Genomic DNA, 22,348 nt, shown 5'->3' with positions numbered 1-22,348 from the left:
CTTCTTCTTCCATATGGACGAGTGTAAATGTGTACAATGCGCGTGCACGCGCGCCATCGCGACAAGGATCGCGCGATTCCACGCTTTTATTCGATACCAGAGGAACACCTGTGTGGTGTGTTTGCCCCGTGGGAGCAGAGAAGGATACAACTCGGATTTACAAACCGGACGCGAGGTCACGCGGTAATGGGATCGATTTCCACTGATTTCGGATTGACCTAAAAAATGTGATTTCTTTTTGAAATTTTATGTCGAATCAGTATTATTATTGTTGTCGTTGATTCTTACGTTATCGAGGCACATGAATGATAGAAACAAATTTTCTTTTTGAGTAAAAAACTTATAAGAAATATTAAATTATATTGACACGTTGGACATAAATGTTAGATATTTCAAAAACTCTGAAAGGATCTCTGAATCTTCCCTATCTTAGGGAAAAAAATTAACTCGATATAATCCTAATTCTTACGATACCATTTCCTCGATTCGCGTTATTAAAATTCTCCAAGCTATCAATTACTGTTGAGTTTCAAAATTTGTAACCAATAATTTTTAAAATTATTGCAAAAGTCATATCTGATTGTACAAAAATTTTTCTAATTCGTTGGATAACGATATTCAAAGTTCAACTTGAACAGTCAGTAAATTCGGTCGAAACCAAGAAGAGAGCGAATCGGATGAGACACGACCATTGGTTATCCATCGAGTCCGACTATAACGTGACTAAAAAGGAAACCTGTTCCTTAAAGGATTTTGTGAATCATCCCAATAAATTTTGACAAAAATATCGAGCTTCACAGAAGATGCGAAGAAGCTGGTATAATTCGAGTAACAACGGGTCCTTACGCGCGGATTCGTTTGATTTATTGATTTCCTTGATTCTTTAGCCGCGCGCACCCTGTCTAGTGTCTAACTAACAGCAATATACGTTAAATCGACGTATAAAGTGAGAGGTTTCGTAAGAGAATCAACGTGTCCTCTGGTGTTCACCGGCATAATGAAGAGAGCAGCCAGCCGGCGGATCCAGCTACGAAACGAATCGGGAGAAGATGAAGATCGGAGATTACATTCTTTCGATTCACTTCTTGAAACGGTACAGGTCATGAATATATGTATATTGCGTGTATATATGGGCACAAACGATTGCGCACGCCGCGTTTGCTCACCTAGGATTAGATAGGCTGCCGGAACCTAACCGTGCACCGTATATGTACCTATACTTTCCCTATTCTATGTGATACACGGGATTTCTTATTAATTTAGGTTTAAATTTAATTGATTTTGAATTAAAGAATTATCCCAACTATACTTTTACATTTTATAAAACTAATATACTATAATTTCTCAAGTTCTCTATAGTTCTACTCCTAATCTAACAAAACTTCATTGCCTTATAACGAAAAATTCATATATACGTATTCTGTTATATTTTACTGGAACTTTGAAAAGGTTAATTCTCGAGAGATTTATTTTAGTGATTTGACATACATATGAGTATATTCTGTACCGAAATAAGTATCCACGTAAGAGATCGTTCAATGTATAGAAGGTAGATACATTTCGGAGAGCTAAAATTATCGTGTTTCAGGATACGATCACGAGCAACGGGTAACAGTTCCGTCGTCGTTTGCCATTTTAACGTAAAAATAATGTATGGCCTTTGTGTGTGGCTGATACACGTGCAAGTGATTCCAAAGTGAATCCGGTGAAAATCTGGTGAAACCTGACAATGCGTTACCCGTTGATAATAATTGTTACATACGTTTCATGCTTGCGTAACCGTTTTTCCACTATGAAAAATATTCTGTCGACGAGTTTGCATAACAAATGTTCTATTGATGAGAAATTATTAAATCTTGTTTCTGTTAAGAATTGCAGATCTTACCGAATTTTATTTCATTTCGTTTAATTTTTTTTACATGGCTAGAGAATTTTGGTGTATATTTATAAGCTATATTTTATGTTGTTTTATTTAGCGGAGATTCACTGAAATGTTCATCGGCAAACAATAGCGACATCATTCAAGCGGTGTGTGTTCGAGCTGCGTGATTTACACCGATCCTTGGGCCACGCATCCACCAGCTGGAATTAAATTACTTTCTACGGGGCGTTCGCCTTTTGTGAAATCGACGTGATCTCTTAACAGCGGCAATCTTATTATCAACGATACAAGCCGGACGTCCGTTTCATTAAGCCACGCGTAAGAACTCGACGCGGGCACAATGCGGGACTATTTCAGATCGTTCGGGCAATAATTAAGTGTAATTAATGTCTCGAGTAATTGGACAAGGGAGATGTTGCCCGAAGGAGGTTCCCAAAATCAGGATAAAACGCCCCCATCTGGTTTCAAACGAGGAAATCTTCTTCGGCGAAGAGTATAAAGTTAATCAACTGGCTAGTTAACCGTGATGATGTTGAAAAAACGATGTGAACCAAGTTCAAGAGTATAGAAATTAGTAAATGTGTGTTTTTACATATATATATATATAAATTTTTAATAGAAAGCAAGATGTTTCATCGTTAATTAATACGATATTTATTAAAGAGTTGTTGAGTCTCCGATTTCAATGAATGAGATTAATATCACTACGAATTTTTAAGACAAACTAAGAAAGAAATAAAATATATGCCATGAAAAACTGCCTTAAATACTTCTCATGATTTAACGTGTTGTCCTTAAGTTTAGCATTAGTCGACGAGGTCATTCACGACGAGAACGAATATCAAACTGCAAACATCACTTCGTTTTCTTTTTGTACAAGTCATCAGCACCTTATACACACATCTCACTACTGTACTTCGAGGAGCCACAAATTCAAACACGACCAAATCGTTTCTCTATTCGTTCATCGATACCCACGCACATCGTATCACGGTATTATAGCGTGGAAAAAAGCGCATACACGACGGAAAGACAAGAGAAAAGAAGTGGAGAAACGGAACGCAAACATCGGACACCACAGTATAAGGCGGTAAATTTGTAAAATTGGATGAAAGGCTCGGATAGGACTTCACCCGTCATCGAAGAAACCCCACATGGCACGTAAGCTTGCTAATAATTTTAGCATCGGTCCGTCTGCGTATCCAGAAAAGCTGCTCTCCGGTAATTCGAGCCGTCTTTTGTTGATTTTTTTAACGTGCCAGTCGGAGAAACTCGTTCCTGATGCTTGTCACTACGGTAGCAGTTACGACCTCGACAGAGAGTTTGGAAAATTTATCTTGATCTCAACATTTTTTCTTCTACCATTTTTTATCTTTTTATTCGTTGACGTTTTATCGTAAAAGTTTTATACAGAAGATTTAGATGTTCTCAAAGAAGTTTAATCGATTGAGAACCAGAGCAACATTGCGCTAATAATCTTTTTTACCAACTCTTAATTTCGTGATTATATATAAAAGTTTCTGATTAAGGTACAGGTAACAGGTTAATGGTAACACATGTTCGAAAATAATTTTTTTTTTATAAAATATAATTAAACTGTAATAGAGATGGATGATGCTTTAAAATTGTACTTCATGAGCTACAATAATCAGCGAATTTCATTTTTCTTCCGTATAAGCGAAGTAGTTTGATATTTCTGACATTTGACTTACGTATACGTTTCGCGGGAAAGGTTCTGCAAATTATGTAACATTTTTTATCGCGTGAGAAGGTTACGTGTATTTATTTTCATGTAACCTTCTCTCGCGATAAAAAATGTTACATAACGTTGATGAATAGCTGAGAAACACGTGTGTTTACGTGACTGACACAGTGTTTATCACACATTGCATTTTTTTTTTATTGAAATTGCTCATTTTTTTAGCACCAAATAATAATCTTTTTCACTCGTATCTTTCCAACAAAATTAATTGCAGGATCTTTAAAATAAATTTTATGCAAGTAACGGAAATTCATTTTTAATATATATTTTGCGTTTACATAAACAAAATATAAATACTAAGTTAGAAATATGATGTTTAGTAAATATTTTAATTTTTTCCAAAGAGATAAGCGTTTAAAATATTTGGATAAATATTACATACACGAAAGACGATTTTAGTTTTTACTACAAGAAGCACACGGAAGTATCGAGTGGAATAAGCCATTGCGAAACAGATGGATAATGAAATTTTTTATTTTCGAATGCCTCAAATAGTTTATACTGTTCGAATCGTTTTGCCTGAGGGAAGTACACGTTTCAAAGACGATAATAACACGTTTCGTTTCAAGGTCGCGGCGGTTCTATGGCATCCCGGACTGCCGAGAAGTGAAAAAAATCTCCGCAACGCAGGAAATTTAAACTTTGAAACCCGGGACTCGATTCGTGCGCGCTCCACTCTATATTTAATGTAATGCACTAATTAACTTTTCAATTTCCGCTTCGTTACTCATTCCACAATATCTTTGTTTTATAATTCTATGGTTCCCTCTAGATTTGATTAAAAATTCTTTACATTCGGCTTAAAAAAAGCAAGAGAAAAGATTTTTTAACATGGTAACATTTAACTTTACGTTAAAATTTAACCAACTAATTAACTAACGTTAGCATTTTTTTAAAACAAACTGTAAATTTTTAATTATACAGGGACGAATAGAATGTGTTTGTATGAAAGTTTTTCATTGTTTTCAGGTAAAAATTCAATTCCTGAAGTGAGTCGATAATTGTTAATATGATTTAAATTTTGATGTTATAACGTATGTACACTCTTGATGTTCTCTATTTGTAAGTACGAATCGATGAGTTAAAACTAAGTGACAATAAATGACATTGAATGGCTTTGAAAAGAACTAATGCTCTCGGTATACCCAAAACAATCTCTCATCAACAGTACCTTCTTAGGTTAACGTAACTTTCTTTCCATATTTTTCATTTTAAAACTGTGGTCCTAATTTAGAAAAATAAAGATATTTTTTTAAAGTAACTTAATCCTATTAAGTAAATTTAACACATGATCGGTTTTGCCATGCCATGAAAGTTGCTAAATACAAAACAGAGACCTCTAGTGTGAGTCTTAACTACTATAACTAATCATTCGCCTTCTTTGGTTCCTCCTGTTTCACACATCTGTTGTCATCGCTACAGTAGAGTATCCACGACGAAGAAAAACCACGAACGTGTTTTCCCGGGCAGCCAGCTGGTTTCTATTTTCCTATAACGGACAACACACCATGTAACAGGAACTGGAGGAATCCAGCAACAACGTTAGATCAACTGCAAGGTCAATGATTTTCCGAGCAGACCGATGAACTTGCCTTGCACATGCAAACATACGTGCATCGCATAGTAAAGCTGCGTGCTCACTGACGTAATAACGAAGAACATTTTGTTACTGTTCTTGAAAAAATCGCTGTTTGTTGCGCGATGTTTCTTCATATTTTTTCGCGTTTCTGTTGTCACGATACTCGTATATAACAAATGCCGCAGTTCATTTTCTGTTTCCATTTGGGGGAAGTCAAGACCAAAGGAAAATAAGAAATACGAGGCAATACGTCGCAACAAAAATAAATATTTCTTCAGTGTGTAAGTACAATTTGTCGACAATTTCACAACGCATTTGCGCGCAGAGAACGTATTTTTGGGAACAAATGCTTCTTTGAAATTGAAGTAAAACCCTAAATGTGGACAAAATATTTCTGCAAATTGATATTTGTCGATTACTGTTTGGGACACGTTGCTCCTTGTTCAGTGAGGATGCAGCTTAACTTCGTTGCAGGGAAACCGCGAGAAAGACAGAGATACAGGACGAGAAGAGGCAAGGTCGTTTCCCAGATAACAGTTGCAAGGTACAGTTGGCTCGCATGCCTCGAACTATGTGATCATGCGCAATCATGAAAGGAGAGAAAGGGAGGGAAATAATTCCATTAGCTATAGATATAAATTATCGCTTGTTTATTGATTAACCAATATCTGGGACACATGGTACACCGAACGAGCTATGCTTGTGTGCGCAGGACTCAGCTTGAGGAAACTCGAACTGAACGGAGAGGATCTCGATTGGGGAAAAATAATGAATAACGTGTTCGTCGTTTTACCGTTGTATGCAATAGAATGTTACATTTCAATCGAGATACTGGTAAGAAAATAAATGAAGTTGTACGTGTAAATTTTACAAATCACCAGACAACAGATTATCTTATTTGTCGCAATATTATAAACTTATGAAAAAGAAATCTTATAATCTGTAACTTTCATCTTGTCAATTCCCTAATCTTGTTAGTTGGTAAATTATTGTGCTAGAGGTTTCTAGTATCTCTTAATGTATTTTTAAGTGTCTAAACTTCCTACGACTCAGCAGTATCTCAATAATCACTTAACCCATCCTGTTCACAAATGACTACACTACAAAGTAAATAAATACCCGGTGACGATACCAGACTCACTTTCGACTTCTCCATCTTACAATTCTTTTCTCTTTACCGTGTCACTGTCACATTTACGATTATCTATTTAGAACTTAAATACGATACTAACACAGACACAAAAAAAGAAAAGAGAAAGAAAAAAAGAGAAAAATAGAAAGAGGGCAGTGATCAATGTCGCGTTATCTTAGCGAGATATTCGAAAAAGCAAACATGCGTAAGAGGAAGGAGCGACGCCTGTGGGAGAGCCAGGAGACATTTGTTATGCGGTTGCGGGATAAGTGGCCTCGCGAACGAGTATAATGAGTGTAAACGTTGGGCAAAAACACAGGAAGACGGGGTTATTGATGCAAGTAACCACATTGTTGGAATGACTATGCGAAATTCACCGGAGAAATATGCTCGAAGGCGATCCCGACGCGCTTTGACGCCGCTGTAAGAGCCAGCAGGTAGCGGCCAACGATCCTCCTCCTTCTTCCACCACCTTTTTCCTTCTACTCTTTCCATCTTTCTTGTTCTATCGCCCTCTATCGTACGTTGCTCGTGTGCGAATGTAATTTTGCGACTACACGCCATTGAAAGAAACATTATGTATGACCGTGTGATTACTCCGTCCGTTATAACAGTATACCATCGCCAAGCTTTTAAAGAGCCAGTTAATAGGAGAGCCGAGCCATCGAATATTTCATTCAAATCAGCGGTAAGAGGATGCTTCTGACTGGCTTTCGCTAGGCCGCCATATTGGTGAAAAAGAAATCGCTGGATAGGACAATAGAGGTTAGATGAGCAATTTACGATACCCATTTGGAGGATGATGGTTGCACGAAGTGTAATACCAAGAGTAATATCGTGATGATGTTAATACACCTGGAGTAGCAAGTTTGGGGAGAATGGTAATGGGATGAGGTTCAATTCGTGAAAGGGTTGGAGATTATTCATTGAAATTTTAGTGGCAGCAGTTATTTGTTACGTTGCTACCAGTGTTGATATCTAAAGACATTTATCAAGACACTGTCAAGAGAGAAAGATTTAACATTCCACTAAGAAAGATTAAACAAATAATAATGAGTCCAAAGAAACAATACCAAATTTATAACAAATCAAACAAGATTATCAAAATTTTCAATTTTCTTCTATAACTACGCTATCGATGACAAGATAAAAAGGTAAAATATCGTTCGATCAACAGGAGAATCGAATAGAGGAAGATCAGACGAAGAAGAGGTTGAGGTTACATTATCGGCGTGATATCTTGGCGCTTATTTTCTTTAGTCAGGTCCACACACGGTTGGGAAGAACGAGCAGAGCAACGAGTGATGTAAGAGAGATGTACCTACAGGGCGTCTTTTCTTCCTTCTTCTTCTTCTCTTCCACTTTTTCTTCCATCCCTGTTCCTGGCGTCTTCCACCCTCCTCCAACACCACTACAACCCGACCCGACTGCGTCTCTTCCTTTAACTTTCATGAACAGTTCTCGCTTTCTTTCTGTTTCACGCCGGTCCATTCGAAGGAAGCACCCATCCAGCCCTGGCTCGGTTGAATTTAACGTGGCAGGTGCCTGCTGAATGGACATTGGGCTCCGGTTCTCTTCGTTTCCTCTCCTTCACCATAGTCTTTTCCGTTTCTTTCCTTCCACGATTTCTTCGTTCTCCTCTTCTATCGTTCGCAATCTTCTCAGCTCTTCTCTATCTGCCGCTCTATGTCAGCGTTGCCCAACCGTGGGTCCCAACGGACTCGTTACATCTCGTAGTATAGGGTCTGGAACGACGCTAGGTGTTTTGTTATTCGCTGAATGAGAAATATTTCGACTCTTTGGCGATTAGTGCTAACCCATAAAGAACCAAAGTTGAGTTAGCACAACGATCCATTTATAATATTTAACCCTGTTAATTTACATTATTGAATTCTATCGAATTCGCGTTGCGAATTAATTTTAAAGAATTTAAAGAATATATTCAATATCTTTCTCGAGGAGTCAGTTTTATTTTTCATAAACATATTTTAAACAGTGAAATATTCCTTTATATCAATGGATGACTGCAATTTACACATCGTGCCATTCAAAATGCATTTATTCCAATGGCGACTCCCTTGTAATATTAGTATTAAAAGTATATAAATAGTATAATAAATAGTATTAAAAGAGTCCATGACTGCATAATAAAAGAAGTTCCGAATGTCCGACTGTCGTCAAGACCTTTCACAGAATCTAGCGTGACTAGAACCATTCTAGTTTATTACCGTAAATTGCTGTATTAGCGGCTCAAGTCACCATCTCTAAGAATCATTTGAGAAGTCACAAAAGTAGAATATCGTAAAGTGAACTTGACTACCAGCCGAGCTATATAAACTTCTACTAGTAACCTTGGTTAATAATACACGGAAATACAAATACAAGGGAAGAGTGGGAACGATAGCTTCTGGCGACCAGATGGCTCTGCAGATGTGGATCAATAACTGTTGCTTGTTTTGCAACAGCTTAAAGAAATATCTTATTTTATTTGAAAATATATAAAAACGAAATATCTCCACTTTGGCAATAATGACACCTAGTTCAATGTCGGTAAGTGGGGCAGTACAAATGTTGTGAGTTGTGAGCCACTTGCGCGGTTGGTAGAGGCACGCGATGCACACAAATGAAGCACTCGCACGCATTTGCGAAACACGCTAAACAGATGCTCGTCACGAATGCTTGCTAATATCCGTTTATTTTGCAGGATGAAGAGGCCGAAAATAGATCAAAGCGAGAATATCTGAACGTACTCAGACCACGTGTAGCTCTGATCAAGATCATTTCTTTTTCGCTACGATTGGTTTTACTTACCTAATTTCTCTTTTACTTAACGTTTTACTAACTTCTACTGTACTAATACTAATGATTAACCAAGGAAGACGAAATAACTCTATATATTCTCTATATATACTTTAATGCGTTGATTCGCTTCTGTTAAAAATAAGTTCTATAACGTGTTGAAAAAGATATTTGTCATTAAGAAATAAGCAGAGCTTCATTAAGGATCGGTTTGCGTGTTTTTAGTTGTACTTCCTGATGTGTAATTTATGAGATTAAAAGCCAACGAACAAAAGGTTGCACTACATCAAATTCGTTGGCATGCGCAAACGGCCTCTTTGGTTATTGCGTTATTGGTTGGTGCGTGCACGCGTTGACTTCTCGATGGGACGTCGGGATATGGAAGGCCGACGCGGTAGAAAAAGAAGTAACGCGAAGGCTCGTCAACGAGAGTGACTCTCTCTGTAAATGATCAGGAGTACGCCGCCGGACAGTTCTTCTTGCCTTTTCGAGCGACCGCTTGCGAAACCGACGTGTCTACCAGTTTCATTGGTTGCGCTGCTATTCTTCTTAATTTTCCCTATTTCAACGAATTTGTTCAAATGGTTTCAAGATTAACTTGAAATTGGGGATGATTTTCGCGCCTTAGTCCATTACGGACCAACCTTGCGTTAACCTAACGTTCCATTTGCAATTTTTTTCGACCGATTATCTTAGAATTTACTATTACTTATATCTTCTTCTTACGAATAAGTAAACCTATAGGGGTTTCTTTGAAATAAGAAAATAAGTTGTTTTTTTAAGAATTAAATAATAATATACTTATGTAATGAGATTAGGAAATTAATAAAAAGTAGAGTTGATCATTTTGGCTTCTGAGAGGCCTATGTACAAATACATAGTGTAGAAGAAAATATCCTTTTACCCTTTCCAGTTGGAAATGTTGATGGCGAATTGACATCCGATTTGTTGAAGATCGTATATAATACATATGTTAGGAAAGATTTGCGCATAAGACAAGTCGCGGCAAATGTAACGTTCCAGCAGGATGTACGCGTGTGAAGGTATAGTACAGGAATGGCGGGAAAAAGGAAAACTACAAAATTGCCGTGAAGCGACCGCACAAGTCGACGATGAGGCAAGTATCACGTTGGTCTGTAACCCGACGTTTTGCTGGCATTTGCGCCTCTTAAGGCGATCACTTTTCATTCTGCTTCCGTTTCTCTTGCACTCGTTGTCTTGTTCCTTTGCTTCGTTCCCGTATCTTCCGCTTCTATTGCTCTATTTGGCTTTCAAATCGTCCAGAGACGAGCAAGAATATGAATTATACAAATAGAGGTGAAGTTATAAAATGTATTTTTACGGGGATGATTCTTGTTACGCAATGTTTCCATGGACAATTTTGTTTTCTTTCTCACATAGTCTAAATTGTATCAATCAATATATGTACCACAATGTGAATTTAAATTCAAATAACTTCATATTTCATAAATGAGATACCATATCTTAGTGGAGAAGAATATCGTTAATTAATAAATAATAAAGTTATATTAGTTCGTTATCGACTGCAGGCCAGTTCGTGAGCAGCTCAAGGTCGGGGCGGTTGTTCGAACCAAGGCCAGATCCCAGTTTCCTCGACTTTTCAACGTTTTATTGGAAACATGAGATGAGCGGACGCAACCGGCGTGTACCTCGTAAATTTGAAACCATTACGCTAGCCTCATATTGTATATGGGGTGTCCCAGTAATCATGGGACAACCAGGAAGGGGATAATTGTATGCGATAAAACCAGATGAAAATCTAGAATAAAATCTTCTTGCATGGAATTTTGTTTTTAAGAAGATGAACTTAATATTAACAAATACAGGCTACAACAATCCAGGCTTTTAAAGTCTGATATTAAACATTTTGAATTCTGTATCTTCAATTTATTTTCTCACATAGAATTATCGTCCTCGCTATGATTACTGGGACACCTTGTATAAATATTCTTTCTCACTCTTCCCAACTATTATTTACAACATTTGCATTGGCGGACATATTCAAGCACAGGAAGTATCGAATGGTAATACTCGCTATTCAACCACAAGCTGAAGTCAAGATGAATACCCTTGTCCAACGATCAGCTATCGTTAACATTTGTTTTTCTACAACAAATATGTAATTGTAAAACGTTGAACTCCATCCACGGTTGCTGTAACCAGATACTTGAGCAAAATTTAGTCTCCATTCACGATCCGTTAACGAATAATATAATCAATGACTCGATGTTGCACTAATAGTGTAAAAATAGGAGGAAGTACATTATATTATTTTGCGCTAAAATATGTGATGTCACTTGTTTGATACTTATGTCATAAAATGTCAAATTTGAAATGGCTTCCGAAATTCGAACGGGGAAAAATTTGAGGAAGAACTATATAAGTTTAGTTAGAGATGATATTACATAGAAAAAAATAACGGAGACTTATTAACTCGTTCGTAAATAATAATACTTATCGATATTCATAATATGTCATTTCTTGTGTATGTACACATAGGAAGAAGATTTGTGGCGCGGCAAATTTAAAAATAAAACCAAATGTGAAATACTTCAGAACGTAATTACCTATTGCAACCTTCAATTGTTGATAACAAATTTAATAAAAGTAATATGTAAATCTTCGATAAAAATAGTAAACAAAAAAGATTATGTTAGTGGAACATCGTAGCTTTTTCCATAGAAGACATTAAAGAACGCCATACAGTGGATGTAATCGCAACGAACGGATAACCATGATTCCCGCACGTAAAGTTTATTCACTAGGTTTTCGCCGTTTTCACTATTTCCTAACTCCAAGTCCGCGTCGCGGCAAATCGTTCCTCGTAACAACGGCGTAAACCCGTCGGTGTGCTTTAGCCTCTTAATAGTCCGACCTTGAGCCAGAACTAAGGAGTGCCTTTGCTACAGCATAACCTTCGTATACCTTTATCTGCAGGGCTCAACCTGCGTCTGACAGCATACTTTTTTCTCCGTTCTACGTTAATTGAATCGAGAAATTCTCCTTGCCCTCATTCGATACATTTTCGTTGTTATCGATCGTGTCATTTTGCATATATATCGCTTCTCTTATATTAGAGATTGATGAAAATTTATGGAATTGGTGAAATTCAGATATGAAGTTTCGACTACATTGAATTTCGGCACCAACATATATTTTTTTTATAAATGTTAATAAGTCCACGTAAAACTTCATGTATATATATTTTTATGTCCTATGTTTTTTATATATCTCATTTATTTTTCTTTTTTTATAGAATCGATGAGTTATCGAAATACGAATTGTTATATAATCTCCTTGAATTATTGATTCCAGCGCAAATTTAAATAGGTCGCATGCGTCGAAACAGCCCGTACGCTAGCAACAGTTATTCATACTTTCAATTAGGTGACAAGATAAAAGCGCAATGCTATACACGGTGAATGGATCCTGCGTGTCATGTGTTGTCTAACAGAGAGGCTTAGAAGCATCTTTTCCTTCACGACAATTTTACGGATTACATAACTGATCCTCTAAAAGAACGATAATAAAATTGTAAAAATCTTTAATCTCTAAAATAGATTACCGCCATTGCTAGCCAAAGTCAAATCTGCGTAATATTCGTTAAATGTGCTATCCTACGATACGACAAACGTTATACATATCTCCCTAATATATGAGCTAATTCAGATCCTTTTATAAATTTGTAACTTTGTTAAGTAGTGATTTGTTTCAGGAAGAAAATAATTGACAATTTCTTTACAGTGTAAATGCGATGTAATCGATATTACCACGAAATCAAATTATCGACATGCAGTGAGAGAAATCTCTCAGTCGATAAAACATTCAGAAGAACGCAGAAGATGCAAATGGAGGATGAAAGGGCACGGGAGAAGCACGTTCCAACAAAAATGGAAGAAACGCCGCGTATGGTCTAGCGCTCGAACGTCCGAAGACAAATTAATCTTCGCCACGATTCAACAGCGTGAGATGGAATGCGTTCGAGGGAGTAACGGGTACAAAATATCTTGCATACACGAATCGCGAGGCCACCTCTTCTCACCGTACCCAGGGACGACGTAAGTCTTCGAAAATCACGGGGAACCATCAATCTCGTTTTTTCTGATATCTTTTGACTATAATAATGTAATTTAATCTCTGTTTAATGCCATATTACGATACTGCGTCTGTATGCGTGAAGGGTACAGCTACAGGGAGTGTAATGTATTCTATAATAGAATTAAGAAGACGGTTGTTTTTTATAATAAGCTTTGTAATATATATATATAGCTTCATACATAAATCCCGTAATTTTGCTATATTATTAACTAAAATAAAACTTCAAAAGATATGATTAATTTTTTAAAAATGTTAATAAAACAATTACTTGTATAATTGTCATCACACATATCAAAAAATTTAATATTCATGAAAATGTAATCTCTTATTTCTGTTATGTTTCTGTCATTTCCGTTTGACACAGAGATGAAACATAATAAAGAAAATAATGTTATGGTAATGACGTAAAAAACAAGTTAATCTCGTATTGACTTCATCATTTATAATAATACGTGATGAAATATTATAATAAAATAACATATATAAAATATGACGTAAAGAACGTAAAGAACAAGTTAATCTCGTATATGACTTTATCATTTATAATAATACGTGATGAAATATTATAATAAAATAACATATATGAAATATGACGTAAAGAACGTAAAGAACAAGTTAATCTCGTATATGACTTTATCATTTATAATAATATGTGATGAAATATTATAATAAAATAACATATATAAAATATGACGTAAAGAACGTAAAGAACAAGTTAATCTCGTATATGACTTTATCATTTATAACAATAAATGATGAAATATTATAATAAAATAATAATAAAAAATAATATATAAATATTTGATGAAATAATATATAAATATTTATATTTTCTGTGAACCTTCTGCCTAAAGCATCTGTCTATCGCATAAATGGAATTCTCCAATTCTTTTCGAAATTCTATCCTTTTACTATTAATCGATCATTCTTGCGCGAGTTGTGGCATAAATTTATTCAACATATTTATCGATAGATAATATAAACGGTGTAATTTAATATTGACTACAATCTTAAAAACTGATTATAAAGTTACTTTTAAATGTTACATAATTTTATTTCGATTATTTTAAATCATTTTAAAAGTATAGGATTATTCATCATTTTAAAAATTCTAAGTTTGTAGAAATCAAATAGTACCATGTGATGATGTGTCGCTTAAAGAAATTAAATTACTGTTCAAATTACGCTTAAAAGTGTGAAAATAATATATTTAACAATCTTAAACATTGGTACTTCATTCAGTACTTCATAGTGCATATTTTTTTACTAAATACACTGATCTTGATGCCTAATTATATACAAGTATATCTTTTAAAATTTCAAGCAAGTACAATTTATAAAATTGAAAGGACACTTTATTAATGTTCATAAATCTTTGTAAATCATCTGACGATTATTTTAAAATGAATATCTGAAACCTGTTTTGGCAATGCTTTTTAAATAACCGCTATTTGTTTAAATATTGAAACGATAGATTATTCAATAGTTGTCAGTTAGTTTTTCTCCTTTTTTTATAATAAGAAAAGAAAACATTAATTAATGAATTATTAAAAAAATGAATCGATCGTTAGTTTCTATCGTAACATCTTTATAACTCTGCATATGAATAATAAAGTATCTTCGAGATGCACTATATCTTTCAAGTTTTTTCGTCAAGCAGTTGGCGCGTAACGTATTTATCGATCGTATCTCTATAAACGTAACGTTACTTTTCTTTTCATTACAACGATAGTATGTTTAAGCGAAACTCGTTTGCAATTATATACCAACTGCACACAACACAATACATAACACAAATAAAAAAAGTTCAATGAAAATAAAATCCAAATATGCAAATTAAAATTACTAACTATAAGATTTAAATTAAGAAGAATAGTGATAAACATATCTACATTTTGATCACGTGACAATTTCCGACATGTTACTATTAAGTAGTAACATACATTCGTCTCATTTTCTTCGTTTACAAACAAAGATAAAACCATGACCAATTTACGTTACAACCTAATATTTTCATTTTTGCGTTTACATAGGCGCAATTCCAAACATGGTGTAATAACAGATTGTATTGTTATTATACTATCTGAAACAGATACGCAAATATACATCCTCGTTCATAAATATTAGGACATTTACAAAAAATTAGGTAAACCCGAATAATCATTACGAAGTTATTATTATTATTATATACATTATATTATTATTATATATTATTGTTATTATTGTTTGGTTCATATTAGATTTAGATTTTAATAAAAAATTCCTGTCTAATTTTATTTAAAAACTTTTCAATGACTTTTAGTCGAGAGATTCTGAAACTAATTCATTATTTTAACATAACTATTTTCATTGGTTGACATAATCGAATACTGGCTTACATACAAAACCAGCAGATGTCCTAATAGTTATGAATGGGGATATCCAATACCAATCATAACTGGCAAATTTTTGTAAATATTATTATATGCTTCGTATGATTTCATTTACAAATCGAAACATAAAATTAACTATATTTCAGTAACCAAAAGATATTATCGCAACACAAGGAAGATTTGGAAGAAAATGCGAAATACGGAGAGAAAAGGGCCTATGAAGATCCGTCCCTGGCCTCGGCGAAACCGGGCGGGCTGCTAACTCACCTCGTGCCACATTCCGCTGGCTCTGCCAACGTTTTCGAAGACGAGAATGCACCGTGTTGGGCCCGACCACCACCTTTTGCATCGAAAAAACCATACACCTACACCACCCAACACTACTCGTTTCAATTTTCGAAAATTCAAATGAACACGTGAGAGGTTCAGCGGGCTGGCATGCCCGCGACGCGATTCGTCCGCGCTGCCCGCGCGCAGACTCCGACGAGGGTTCTTCACATACCACAAGTAAATACCAATCCGTTGATCGCGTTGTGTGTCTCGAATCGAAATCACTGAAATTACGTTAGAAAATCGGCGTTATATACACACTTATAATATACTCTTCTATGTGAACCGTGCGACCGATCAACACAGACTGAATCGTCGCCGCACTAACCAACCGATCGTAGTATAGTGCAGTTCGTGAGCGACAAAGAAAGGGGACGCGCAGATCGTACGTTTATGTTTATAGTGGCTCATCAAAGTATTTGAATATTTATAGAAATATTTTATAGGTATATAATATATTATGGGTATTTTATGCAAATACTTAATTTATAGGATCATGGGAGGGGGGAAATTATAATAAATCATATTTCCACCTTTTACAGGGAAACCATTTCAAAATTTTATTACACTGCCGATTAAACCGAAAATTATGTTTCACCAACCTGTTGAACATTTCAAAAATATTGAGAACTTCATATTATGTATGTCACACGAAATATTTTCCATACAGAGATTTAATGATAGTCATGTCTCATTACAATTTGAATACTTCGGTGAGCTGCTATTGCGGTTGAATCCTAAAATGCTAGTTTTAAGGAAGATCATTATTTTAAAAATTACATCATATATATATATATAAAGTTTATACATATCGTATAGTTTACTTGGACATTCATGTTTTATGATCTATTCATATGCATCGTTAGAATCTCGATTAACAGAATAGGTCGGTTGTGTTTTGGGTTAAGTTCGATTAATATTGACATGGATCAAGGAACATGTTGCATGATACAAGCAAATTGGCGCGCTGTAAGACTGGATGCGCAAGATAGATCGGTATTATGATAATGACTTTACCGACCAAAGTCTGTATACATTTTCGGTCTGATTTCAAATTTGATCAATATAATCGTATTTCATTACAATGATAATGAAATTTTAAAATATTTGATATAACACACATAATATATACATACATAAATGTTTTTTATAGTAAGCATTCAAATTCTTTGATAATCTTACTTTTGATAGTTTAATAGAGGGATATTGAAATGAATATTTATTACTGTTAATTTTTGAGAAAAAATAACAAATATCTTTTTATAGAATGTAATAAGAAATTATTTAAAGCATAATAGCAATATTTTTTGTAAAATGAGGGATAGTAAAATAATGGATCTAACGGGATTCTGGTAAAAGATTACTAAAACGTGAATTCGATTTAAAATGTATATTTTACATAGGTTCCAGTCTATGTTATTCCTAAACATATGTTTTATATTCGTATATCATCCACTCACGTGTATTGCTAAAGTAATCGAATAATACCTTTAAATATACCTTCATACTTAAAAACTGAGTTAATATGAATGAAACATAATTTTTATTTTGTGATATAATCGCTTGTACAGAATACCTTGTTTAGTGAAGATTTACTGAATACAGATAAAACTTTATTATAATGCGCATAGGTATTTATGTAATCATACATCAATCGAAAATATTAAAATTATAATTGCGTTTCATTTCTTTTTCCTTCGATAATGACAATTTATAACATTACCTATGTTCTTTTCTTCCTTCGTACGTCTTTAAACCTAACCGATGATTACATTTCCAATTTAACACATTTACATGTAATATTTTTTTCGTTTATAATCGACCTTTTTTCTCGCGTGTTTCTCTATAAACAACCTACACCATAAAATTCTCGATCATCACGCTACAAATCTCTAAATTTATATCTTAAGGACATATAATGCGTAGTACATTTTTATACTTTTCTTTTTTTTTTTTTGTTGTTTTTTAATAACATAAAAACTAAAGAGAAAAGGAAACAAAAAGACAAAGAGAGAAGGGGGGAGAAAAAAGAAAAACAATGTGCGTCGGCATAAAGAGGTAAAAATAAAGAAAAGAATGTGTTCTTCTTCCGCTTCTTATCGCCGTACATACAAAACTTACATGGAAAACACTAATGGATCACCGAACACTTTCTCCTTTAAGCAGAAAGAATAAATTGTGTTACGAATTTATTCGTTAGCTCGAGGTTCTCGATTTTTTGCGTTTGAATGTCATTTATTACTATACATCAAATGTTACTCAGCAATCAGCCCATAGCCATTTTTGTATAACAAACATGCCTGTATATGACAACATACCTTTTTGTATATGACAAACATATGAACGTTTCATGCAATATATTTACTAATATGATTATTACGTACATTTAAGCAAAAAAATGACTCTTTTTCTCCTTCTGAAATTTACAATCGACTGATCAAAGCCAGAAGCATATTTATTTTAACGGCAATCTATTTTCCATGCAGGTTCCACTGTTTCTAAGAAACACCATAAATGTACAATATAACAAAGAAGAAGGGTAGGTCCTTCGTATTACGATCTAATATAACTTTTTCTCTCTCTTTCTCGCTCGCTCTCACGCTCTCTTTCGCGCTCTCTCTCTCTCTCTCTCTTGAATATTTGATAAACAAATTTACACCGACGAAATACATTAACAGAGCTATCTAGTACTTAGAGCACATCGAGAAATACAGAATACAGAATTAAACTAGAAAATTTCAAGAGTGAAATATATCGTGTAACAAGTTAAACATTTAGATACGAGTACTTATATCCACCAAATATGATAAAAGTACCAATCAAAAATAAAAAATGCATATTAAACGAGTCGGTAGCGTGTATTCTGTCAAGAGTTGGGGTAGAAGTTTATAATTGTTTTTTCTTTTTCTGACAGTCAGTTACCTCAAATATCTCTCACTACGCCTGTTGTAAGAGGTAAATAAGGAATAGATTAGAAATAGTAATGGAATAACAGTATTGCATATTGGTGGTTAGCTCATAGACACTTGTCCATTAGACAGTAGTCGTTCAACAGCAGCATTTATATCTCCGAATGTGGCGATTAGTGCTGAAAATAACGTTCATAAAATAACATATATTATATATTATGCTAGTATAAACTGTATGCTATATACTAGTATATATTTTATACTTCTATCAACACGTTTTGTGTCATGTGGGTTATTAATAGCCTACCCCAATTAGCAAAAATAAAATAAAATTAAAGTACAAGAATTCTAATGCATGTGCTATTTTTCTCTGATTAAATATTCTAATGTATTTTTTTCACTCGTGAATTAGAAATTCTGAAGAAATGCTATGAGCATAGAATATATTAATATAAGCTGATTAACCAATTGAAGATCAAATTTCTTTACTCTACTTCATTGAAATAAATATATATATGACTGTTTGATTGAACTATAATAAAAATCCATACAACTGAGATACAATTCCTTAGAAAAATATGCCGATATCGTTAAAGATATATGTAAATATTTAGTATTCGAAATAATGATTGTGGAAAATTGGAAAAAAATATGCAAATTGTTACCTTGTAAATTAGCCTCTCTATTAACAAAACCCATAGCTGTAAGTTGTTCTAATTGCGCCCTGTAACGTTCTTCCGGTGGGGGAACAGGTTGACCATCCACTTCTACACCTTGGTTTAATGCCATTGCTGATACCTGTCAAAAATAAAATTAATAACCAATTCCTGCCACATTTATCATACGAAATGTTTACCATGCGTGCCATAAATTGGGAGAATGCGTCTTGTTGATTCGTATCTGATGATTCCGTCGCCGGTGGCGTTGGATTTGTTGTACCTCCACTAGGTGTTGTAGTCGTAGGCGGTACAGTCAAACCCATACTAAAAATTATACATTAATTAATATTCAAACAAATCTAATATGATATAAAATTGTATAAAACACACTTATGTTACTAAAAACCTACTTTTCAACAAGATCCGGAGCAACAGTACGTAACTGTTCCATGCCTTGTTGGATTTGCATGATAGCAGCTAAAGCATCCGGATTAGTAACAACATTTTGAATTTGAGGATTTTGCATTTGTTGAATAAATGCTGGCATCATGGCTCTCATCTGTTCTTGCATCTGAGGATTTCCTCGAAGAAAAGGATTAGCAGAAATCATCCTATTAGCCATAGTTGGATCTGCTGCCAAAGCTTCTAACATAGACCTTGTATATGGAGCATTTAACATGTTTCGTATCAGCTGCGGATTTTCCATCATTTGAGCTGCAAGACTTTGCATTCCTGGTGAATTTAAAAGGCCTCTCCCTTGCTGCTGCTGTTGTTGTTGTGGTTGCTGATTTGAAGAATCACTTTGATTCTGAGACCAAGGATTTGGCAATGGATCTCTATTTTCTTGGCCTTGCTGTGGATTATTCTGACTATCTTCGCTACTATTATTTTGCACTAACGCCGCAAAAGGATTTTGCTCATTGGCTGCTGCAGCAAACATGGGCTCCTGAATATCACGATACATGCGACGAAGTGCACTATATCCACCAGGAATACTTTCTAAATTAGATATAGCTCTGTCATGGGAACGCATTAATTCTTGGAGCATTGATGGATTACGTGCCAACTCTATTGTTTGTCTAAAAAGGCATATAATGTGAGTATTATATATATTTATAAGATGAATCACATTGTCTAAAACTTGTTATGTTTTGAATGGTTTCATTCTCACCTTAACAATTCAGGATTATTCAACATATGACTAATTTCTGGATTACTTTGCATCAATTCTCGCATTTGTGGATTGGCTGCAACCAAGTTGCGCATGCTTTCTGTGTCATTCATTAAACTTTGCACCAATGGGTGATTAAGTACTTGATGCAGTGCTTCTGGATTTAACAATAACTCGCGTTGCATACGCTGTTGTAAATCTATAAAGTTAGTGGACCCTGAACCAAGTGAGGCTAGACCTACAAGTCCTCCTAAACTTCCCAATCCAAAAGGACTAGCATTTATGTCAGCTATATGAACCAAAATAAATGAGAAGATATATATATATCTATCTATCTATATATATATTGATAAGAATAACACAGTAATAATTGAAGAATACATTTAAAACTAAGTTGGAACTAAATATTTCTCAGTACTTGATCCATATACTTTTATACCTTGTGATCGTTGAGGTGTAGAATCTTGACTCTGATTAGTGGGAGTGCGTGGTGCCTTGATAACCAGATGTACCGTCAAACCATCTTTTACATTATGTGTACTCAGAGTTTCGTGATCTTTCATAATCTTTCCAGCAAAGATTAGGCATAATTGCTCTGTTTGAGCATTGAACTTCTTCGAAATTGCTTCTTTAAACTAAAAATTTTAAAAAGAAATAATTATTAGAGCTAACCCAACAATGACAAATTATGTTATTTAAGTTGGAAAACTAATTCCTGATGAAATTACAGAGATATAAAATCGAAAATCTTACATCTTTAATACTCGCATCCTCTTCGATCTCAACGGTTTGTTTTTCTTTTGGCGTTTTGACGTTAACAGTAATTTTCTTTCGAGTATCCTGGCCTTCTGCCATCTTGAATCGGTAGATGACTCGTTACTTTCGACGCTTTCGATTCTCCCTCGTCGAGGGCCAATTGCGCACCACTTTTCTTGAATACTTTAACTCTTTTTTTGCACCACGGGAACTTCTTTTACGAACCGATTCCCGAAACAACTACGCTAAATTTTGTTCACAAGTTATTCCAAAAAACTATAAAGATCACATAGAAGGGTCAACTTGAGCGAGTATTCTATGAACCATAACGTACAAAACGATGAAAAGTGCACGATATGTCAAGCACCCGTATACAGTTTCGTTGAGCATTAAAACATACCGCATTTATCGAGAAAATAATTCTATCGTTTCGTTAAACTATCTCTATATAAATATATAGATGATAAAGTAACAATCTTACTGGAAAATATATCGTCTTATTTGTAAAAAATCACAAATCGCTGTGTAGAGAGGTTATGTTGCGTTGCCACTACCGTAACTTTAAAATACTAACACAAGCTTGATTATGTGTTACTTCAATGTTAAATATCTACCAGATATATATATATTGTATCACCAGTAAGGAATGATGTATTTTACGAAGAAATTGTGAAATCTAGAAATATTCACGTTCTAACAATAACTTGATAAAACATATATTTAACAAAATTATTAAAATCATTAATACATAAAATTTATTAACTAAATATTTATCAATTAGTTTAGAAGATTGTTTTACACAGTACCGTAGATGTAATATTTCGATAATGATAATGTATTACACGTCACAATTCATTACAATACATATTAGTTTCTAG

General features: G+C 34.5%; 2 protein-coding genes and 2 long non-coding RNA genes across 5 annotated transcripts in view; 2 read left to right on the top strand and 2 right to left on the bottom strand.

The window, feature by feature from the left end:
* LOC132909550 (uncharacterized) overlaps positions 1-16,298 on the bottom strand; it is a 40,959-nt gene extending 24,661 nt beyond the window's left edge. The window contains exon 1 of one of the 2 annotated variants that reach the window (XM_060964454.1): positions 15,913-16,298. The gene's annotated coding sequence lies outside the window, so the exon portion shown is untranslated. Of the gene's footprint in view, positions 1-2,652; positions 2,933-15,912 lie in introns of those variants that run through there. The other variant, XM_060964462.1, reaches the window with a different exon arrangement.
* On the top strand, positions 228-2,492 carry LOC132909709 (uncharacterized). The gene is made up of 2 exons (XR_009658591.1): positions 228-1,449; positions 1,977-2,492. It is a non-coding gene; the product is annotated as an uncharacterized LOC132909709 (long non-coding RNA).
* Positions 12,285-15,857, top strand: LOC132909699 (uncharacterized). The gene is made up of 2 exons (XR_009658588.1): positions 12,285-13,233; positions 15,792-15,857. It is a non-coding gene; the product is annotated as an uncharacterized LOC132909699 (long non-coding RNA).
* A 1,197-nt stretch (positions 16,299-17,495) lies between the features above and the next one.
* On the bottom strand, positions 17,496-22,038 carry LOC132909571 (ubiquilin-4). Its single transcript, XM_060964491.1, has 7 exons — positions 21,468-22,038; positions 21,154-21,349; positions 20,715-21,003; positions 19,954-20,622; positions 19,741-19,867; positions 19,550-19,682; positions 17,496-19,063 (listed from the first exon to the last, which is right to left on the bottom strand). The coding sequence occupies exons 1-7, from the start codon at positions 21,567-21,569 to the stop codon at positions 18,987-18,989; spliced, it is 1,593 nt and encodes a 530-aa protein (XP_060820474.1). The 5' UTR covers positions 21,570-22,038; the 3' UTR covers positions 17,496-18,986.
* Positions 22,039-22,348: the final 310 nt, after the last annotated feature.

The sequence above is a fragment of the Bombus pascuorum genome, chromosome 1, assembly GCF_905332965.1.
Source record: "Bombus pascuorum chromosome 1, iyBomPasc1.1, whole genome shotgun sequence".
Taxonomy (NCBI): domain Eukaryota; kingdom Metazoa; phylum Arthropoda; class Insecta; order Hymenoptera; family Apidae; genus Bombus; species Bombus pascuorum.
This window is presented reverse-complemented; position numbering and strand designations above follow the sequence as displayed.

Coding starts and splice junctions, on each gene's coding strand:
- LOC132909571 (XM_060964491.1), bottom strand. CDS start 21,569: ATGGCAGAAGGCCAGGATACTCGAAAGAAAATTACTGTTAACGTCAAA. Junction 21,004..21,153: donor TACACCTCAACGATCACAAG/GTATAAAAGTAT, acceptor TGGTTCATATAG/CTGACATAAATGCTAGTCCT. Junction 19,064..19,549: donor TAGAGAGGCTAATTTACAAG/GTAACAATTTGC, acceptor CGTTATTTTCAG/CACTAATCGCCACATTCGGA.